The 7,393-nt window shown below is 43.2% G+C and overlaps 1 protein-coding gene across 7 annotated transcripts in view; it reads left to right on the forward strand.

Moving 5' to 3' along the window:
• The window catches only part of LOC109897913 (casein kinase I), a 44,099-nt gene that overhangs the window by 36,556 nt on the left and 150 nt on the right, over window positions 1-7,393 (forward strand). For 4 of the 7 annotated variants that reach the window (XM_031833312.1, XM_031833311.1, XM_031833310.1 and 1 more), the window contains 7 exons: window positions 988-1,073; window positions 3,710-3,794; window positions 3,913-4,061; window positions 4,332-4,412; window positions 5,399-5,506; window positions 6,500-6,606; window positions 6,898-7,393. The exon at window positions 6,898-7,393 is cut by the window's right edge and continues 150 nt beyond it. In XM_031833312.1, the coding sequence (XP_031689172.1) occupies window positions 988-1,073; window positions 3,710-3,794; window positions 3,913-4,061; window positions 4,332-4,412; window positions 5,399-5,506; window positions 6,500-6,606; window positions 6,898-6,952 (671 nt within the window). In that variant the 3' untranslated portion in view covers window positions 6,953-7,393. The remainder of the gene's footprint in view (window positions 1-987; window positions 1,074-3,709; window positions 3,795-3,912; window positions 4,062-4,331; window positions 4,413-5,398; window positions 5,507-6,499; window positions 6,607-6,897) is intronic. The other 3 variants (XM_031833314.1, XM_031833316.1, XM_031833315.1) reach the window with 3 other exon arrangements.

The following is a 7,393-nucleotide window of genomic DNA, read 5'->3' on the forward strand; positions in this document are numbered from 1 at the left end:
GAAATGCCACCCCACACCATGACTGACCCATCGCCAAACCGGTCATGCTGGAGGCTGTTGCAGGCAGCAGAACGTTCTCCACGCCGTCTCCAGACTGTCACGTCTGTCACATATGTGCTCAGTGTGAACCTGCTTTCATCTGTGAAGAGCACAGGGCGCCAGTGGCGAATTTGCCAATCTTGGTGTTCTCTGGCAAATGCCAAACGTCCTGCACGGTGTTGGGCTGTAAGCACAACCCCCACCTGTGGACGTCGGGCCCTCATACCACCCTCATGGAGTCCGTTTCTGACCGTTTGAGCAGACACATGCACATTTGTGGCCTGCTGGAGGTCATTTTGCAGGGCTCTGGCAGTGCTCCTCCTGCTCCTCCTTGCACAAAGGCGGAGGTAGCAGTCCTGCTGCTGGGCTGTTGCCCTCCTACGGCCTCCTCCACGTCTCCTGATGTACTGGCCTGTCTCCTGGTAGCGCCTCCATGCTCTGGACACTACGCTGACAGACACAGCAAACCTTCTTGCCACAGCTCGCATTGATGTTCCATCCTGGATGTGCTGCACGACCTGAGCCACTTGTGTGGGTTGTAGACTCCGTCTCATGCTACCACTAGAGTGAAAGCACCACCAGCATTCAAAGTGACCAAAACATCAGCCCGAAGCATAGGAACTGAGAAGTGGTCTGTAGTCACCACCTGCAGAACCACTCCTTTATTGGGGGTGTCTTGCTAATTGCCTATAATTTCCACCTGTTGTCTATTCCATTTGCACAACAGCATGTGAAATGTATTGTCAATCGGTGTTGCTTCCTAAGTGGACAGTTTGATTTCACAGAAGTGTGATTGACTTGGAGTTACATTGTGTTGTTTAAGTGTTCCCTTAGTTTTTTTGAGCAGTGTATATAGTTGACAGGGTGGATAATTGAGAGATTATAGTTTTCTTTGTGTGTGTGCTGTTTCTGCATGTGTCGTTAATGAACTCTTCTTCTCTCCTCCAGAGCAAAGTAGGCGGGATGACCTGGAGGCTCTGGGTCACATGTTCATGTACTTCCTGCGAGGCAGTCTTCCCTGGCAAGGCCTGAAGGTATACAGTTTAATTATATCTACATGACTTCAGGCACATTCACCCTGCTGCTAAATAACCGATGTCATTGAAAACAGATGTTCCTCTATTTCTGTAAATCTACAAAATATAGAAACGTATTATTTTCACATGTTTAATGTTGAGGTGGTGCTTGAGATGGGTATGAAGTTGAACATTTTCTTTAAATGTCCCTTTAAGGAAGAGGAAAACATGCTTAGGAAAAATGCCATGTCAATAGTGCTTTTGTAACCATACACTGAAAGGATTTTCACTTCCTGAGATTTAAATGTCATCCTATTATAACATAAGTCACTTCCACATTTTCCCCTGTGAGGTCCTCTCCACCCAGGCTAGTGTCAGGAAGAGGACCTGCATGGCAGTATATACAGTGCCTCCAGAAACCTTTTCTTTTTCCAGATTTTGTTGTGTTACAAAGTGGGATCAAAATGGATTTAATTGTCCTTTTCTGTCAACGATCTACACAAAATACTCTGTAGTGGAAGAAAAATTTGAACATTTATGAAAAATAAAGCACTAATATATCTTTATTAGATAGGTATTCAACCCCCTGAGTCAATACATGTTAGAATCACCTTTTGGCAGCGATTGCAGCTGTGAATCTTTCTGGGTAAGTCTCTTTAGAGTTTTCCACACATGGATTGTACAATATTTGCACATGCTTCTTTTTAGAATTCTTCAAGCTCTGTTAAGTTAGTTGTTGCTCGACAGCCATTTTCAAGTCTTGCCATAGATTTTCAAGACGATTTTAAGTAAAAAATGTAACTAGGCCACTCGGGAACATTAAATGTCGTCTTGGTAAGCAACTCCAGTGTATTTTTGGCCTTGTGTTTTAGGTTATTGTCCTGCTGAAAGTTGAATTTGTCTCCCAGTGTCTGTTGGAAAGCAGATTAAGCTGGGTTTTCCTCTATTTTGTGTGTGGTTAGCTCTATTTGGTTTCTTTTTATCATAAACTCCCTAGTTCTTGCTGATGACAAGCATACCTATAACATGATGCAGCCACCACAATGCTTAAAAATATGAAGTGGTACTCAGTGATGTGTTGGATTTGACCCAAATATAATGCTTTGTATTCAGGACATAAAGTTAATTTCTTAGCCAAGTGTTTTACTTTAGTGCTTTATTGCAAACGGGAGGCATGTTTTGGAATATTTTATTCTGTACAGACGTCTTTCTTTTGACTCTGTCAATTAGGTTAGTTTTGTGGAGTAACTATAATGTTGTTGATCCATCCTCAGTTTTCTCCTATCACAGCCATCAAACACTGTAACTATTTTAAAGTCACCATTGGCCTCATAGTGAAATCCCAGAGCGGATTCCTTCCTCTCTTGATACACCATCTAAAGTGTAATTAATAACTTCACCATGCTCAAAGGGATCTTCAAGTTTTTTTTTTTTTGCCCCTAGACCAATAAGTGCTCTTCTTTGCGAGGCATTGGAAAACCTCCCTGGTCTTTGTGGTTGAATCTGTTTTAAATTCACTGCTCGACTGAGGGACCTTACAGATAATTGTAGGTGTGGGGTACAGAAATTAGGTAGTTGTTCAAAAATCATGTTAAACACTATTATGACACACAGATTGAGTCTATGCAAAGGATTATGTGACGTGTGAAGCACGTTTTTACTCCTGAACTTTAGGCTTTAGGCCATAACAAAGGGGTTGAATACTTATTGATTTAAATGTTTCATTAATTCGTAAAAAATGTCTAAAAAGATCATTCCATTTTGATATTCCAGTGATAAAGAAAATCTCAATTGAATCCATTTTAAATTCAGGCTGTAACTCAACAAAATGTGGAAAAAGTCAAGGGGTGTGTACAGCTTCATATCCAACACTCCTTATAGGACACATCACTGCACTCTATACTCCCCTGTAAACTGGTCATCTCTGTATACTTGACGCAAGACCCACTGGTTGATGCTTATTTATTAAACCCTCTTAGGCCTCACTCCCACCTATCTGAGATATCTACTGCAACCCTCTGTTAAAGGTCCCCAAAGGGCACACATCTCTGGGTCACTCCTCTTTTCAGTTCGCTACAGCTAGCGACTGGAACGAGCTGCAAAAAACACTCAAACTGGACAGTTTTATCTCCGTCTCTTCATTCAAAGACTCAATCATGGACACTCTTACTGATAGTTGTGGCTGCTCCGTGTAATATATTGTTGTCTCTACTTTCTTGCCCTTTGTGATGTCTGTGCCTAACAATGTTTGTGCTGCTTCCATGTTATGTTGCTACCGTGTTGCCATGTGTTGCTGCCATGCAGGTAGTGTTGTGGTGTCTCTCTTGTCATGATGTGTTTTGTCCTACATTTTTATTAAAATCCCAGCCCCCGTCCCCGCAGGAGGCCTTTTGCCTCTTGGTAGGCAGTTATTCTGAATAAGAATGTGTACTTAAGAGAGGATATGCATGTGGAGGCAAACTAAGACACCTTAAATATTCTACATGTGAACATTATGCCCATTCAGTCATGCTGCCTCCAGCTGTGTATTGCCCCAAATTTGGCTGTTATATTGTGCATTCTGCAAAGCTGTAGTTTTTCAACTCTACTGTGCTTTGTGGTAATTAAAGCTAAACACATGGGAGGATAATTGTTGCACTGTCTGTTGATTCCAGGCGGACACGTTGAAGGAGAGGTATCAGAAGATTGGAGATACCAAGCGAGCTACCCCAATTGAAGTGCTTTGTGAAAGCTTCCCGGGTCAGTACTGCCATTTTGGTTCAATTGGTTTCATTTGGAATCTTCAGAACTCTTTAGGCCTAGATCTTGTTCAGTTTATGCAAATGAAATGATTGTGTGCCTTTGTCCTTTGCTGCAGAAGAGATGGCCACATATCTGCGTTACGTGAGGAGGCTGGACTTCTTTGAGAAACCTGATTATGACTACTTACGGAAACTCTTCACGGAGCTGTTTGACAGGAACGGCTACGTCTTTGATTATGAATACGACTGGGTCGGCAAGCCACTTGTGAGTCTCCATCACTTGCTTTTTCTTCCTATTCAACGTTTTGAGTGGAGCACTTGACCCCTTTATCTGCACACTTTCATTAGTCTTTTTCTGTAAATAATCACAAAAGGATCCAAATGGAGATTTCCTGTGACTTCTCAGTGATTCAAGGGCCTTTCTTTTTTATTATATAATATATGAGTATCTTCAGCTTGTGGTGAGTATAAAGTATTCTCAGCCACGATTTTGATGTCCTAGGTAAAATGCTGTAATTTTGTCCCCCCACCATAGCCTACACCGGTAGGCCCCATCCCCAGTGACACGCCCGCTCAGCCCAGCAGAGACAAAGCACAGCAGCAGACCAAAAACCAGGTGAGCTCGCCGCCCGCCACACCCACCCACCTCGTCAGTCGAGTTCCCCGTGTATGAGGCAGCCGCCGAGCCTCCTATCTTAATCTCCGCTTCCTCAACAATATGGCCTCTTTTTCTTTTCTTTTTTACAATGTCACCTTTGTCCAATCCAACCTCTTCAATTTACTCTTTACTCTGTTGTGGCGATTGAGCAAGAAAGATGGGGAACTGATGAACTTATTATAATTGTCATTAAATGGTGTAGCAACATCTTTGAAAGTTGGAACTGTTTTAGCATTGGACGGTTGTGTCTTCAGCCTGCCTCCCGAAGAACTAGTTATTTCATGCATGAGTTGAAAATGCATTGCTCACATCAGCAATGACAAATCAGTTTGCTTAGTGTGTGGCAAAATTGCTTTCTTTTCCTTGTTCTATGAGCATGCTATTTCAGCCTTGGTCCTACCACACTGTCACCAACATGATACATTGTTTACATTTTTGCCAATTCACGATGATTAATTGAACTTTATTAGTCATCTTTTCCTCTAAGGTTTTCTGATTGCTGTGGACTTCTGGTCTTTATTTATGGCTCTCCAGAACAATGTCATGAGTAGGACATATCATCATTTATGAGCATAAACATGCAACATGTTGCATAGCACAAAAAGTTAGATTTTTGTTGTTGTTGCAGAAACCAGGAATAGAATCAGAACAAATATTATCTAATTCAGTCAGATCAATAGAAAAAATAATGTTGGAATAGAAGTCAAGATGCTTAGTTTTTTTCCGATCAAGGCTGTTTTTACTCTTGCATCAGTCAGTTGGCTCTGCTTTATGTTTTGCTCTATTTTCCTTCTGTTAACATAGTTTTAACAAGCCTGCCTTCTGTATTTATTTCCATTTGTTTCTTTGTTTTTGTTCATTCACTTCCCCATCCCACTCTCCCACCACCACCACCACATTACCTCCCACCCCCCATACACCCTGCCCCCCTGCCCCCCTGTCAGTTGCCTGAGGCCAAAGGAGATGAGGCTCAGCGTCAGCTGTCTCCAATGACCAATACGGAGACACTGGGGTCACATCTTGTGGCCGAAAGGCTGGGGGGCTCTGTCCAGGTACTGCTTGCTGTGCATGGTGCTGCATGGCTGTGTCTGTCCACTCCAGATTTCGCTGTCTGTGTCGCTGTCTGTCTGTGTCGCTGTTTCTCTGTCTGTGTCGCTGTCTGTGTCGCTGTCTTTCTGTCTGTGTGTCTGTGTCGCAGTATTTCTGTCTGTCTGTGTTGCAGTATTTCTGTCTGTCTGTGTCGCAGTATTTCTGTCTCTGTGTCGCAGTATTTCTGTCTGCCTGTTTCACTGTCTGTGTTGCTGTCTGTGTCGCTGTCTTTCTGTCTGTGTGTCTGTGTTGCAGTATTTCTGTCTGTCTGTCTGTGTCGCTGTCTTTCTGTCTGTCTGTGTCGCTGTCTTTCTGTCTCCTTCTCTGTCTGCCTGCTCTGCTTCACTCATCCAGGCTGATAACAGGGGAGGGAAGCACAGTCGGGAACCCTGCGGCCGTTGAAGCCATTATCAGGACAGGAACCCCCCTCCCCTCTCCCTGGAAAAGGGTGTGATATAGGATCTGATTGAGCATGCACTGTCTCAGAACGGACTCGACCTTTAAAGGGATGAAGGGGCAACAGCATCTCAGGAGATGCCTGTTAGCTACACCCTTCACATGAAAACATGACAATTCGGAAGTGGATATTTCACATCTAGAGTCCTTTATGGCGCAATTATGACTCTCTTAATGTGATGTACAGTCTACCGTCTCAGATTATTATGTTTTGAAGATGATTTTTTTGAGCAAATGTGCCATCTAGGGTTTTGGAAGGGAATTGCATCCTTTGAAATAATGACCTCTTTTTTACCAACTAATAGATCCATTTTAAGTTTAAATGTCACGTGCACAAGTACAGAGAAATGCCTTTCTTGACAGCTCTTTTACAATGTAATGTCGTCAAAGGTAAGAGTCATAAGCTAATGCTCAATCTCTCACTTCATATGAAGGATAAATGACAGATAATTAGTCATGCACAGACATCCTGTCTGAATTCCTTGTCTTCACCTGTACAGGTGATGAGCTCGACGAATGGAGAGCTGAACACTGACGACCCGACGGCGGGACACTCCAATGCTCCCATCACTGCTCCCACTGAGGTGGAGGTGGCTGATGATACAAAGTAAGACAGCTGTCTGCCCCTGGCGTTGACTGCAGTGGTTCACCATGCTCTGCTCGGTCTCACTACCTCTGGCAGTCGTTGCCAGAAACACACAGTCAAATGATATCTGAACCCATTCTTTCAAAATACTGTTGCAACAAAACATTTAACAGGTTCCACATGTTTAAGGCCTCTAATGTTCAGTTTAGCCTCTTTTTTTTTCTTTTTTTTTGTTGCAACAAAACATTGCATTTTTGATATGCAACATTCATTTCCTGTTGAAACTAAATGAGTGTGTGTCCTTGCCTGCAGGTGCTGCTGTTTCTTCAAAATGAGAAAGAGGAAAACTCTCCAGCGGCACAAGTGAAGAGAAGACCTCGGCGGGAACTTGAAACATTCTGCTCACTTTCAAGTTTTAAATGGAAGCAACCACACCGATCACCCATCCTATCTCCCTTTCCTAATCTCTCTCTCTCTCTCTCTCTCTCTCTCTCCCTTTCCCAATCTCTCTCTCTCTCTCTCTCTCTCCCTTTCCCAATCTCTCTCTCTCTCTCTCTCTCTCTCTCTCCCTTTCCCAATCTCTCTCTCTCTCTCTCTCTCTCTCTCTCTCTCCCTTTCCCAATCTCTCTCTCTCTCTCTCTCTCTCCCTTTCCTAAAATCTCTCTCTCCCTTTCCTAAAATCTCTCGCTCCCTTTCCCAATCTCTCTCTCTCTCACTCCCTTTCCTAAAATCTCTCTCACTCCCTTTCCTAAAATCTCTCACTCTCCTTTCCTAAAATCTCTCTCTCTCTCCCTTTCCCAATCTCTCT

The sequence above is a fragment of the Oncorhynchus kisutch genome, linkage group LG10, assembly GCF_002021735.2.
Source record: "Oncorhynchus kisutch isolate 150728-3 linkage group LG10, Okis_V2, whole genome shotgun sequence".
In the NCBI taxonomy this organism is placed as follows: Eukaryota; Metazoa; Chordata; class Actinopteri; order Salmoniformes; family Salmonidae; genus Oncorhynchus; species Oncorhynchus kisutch.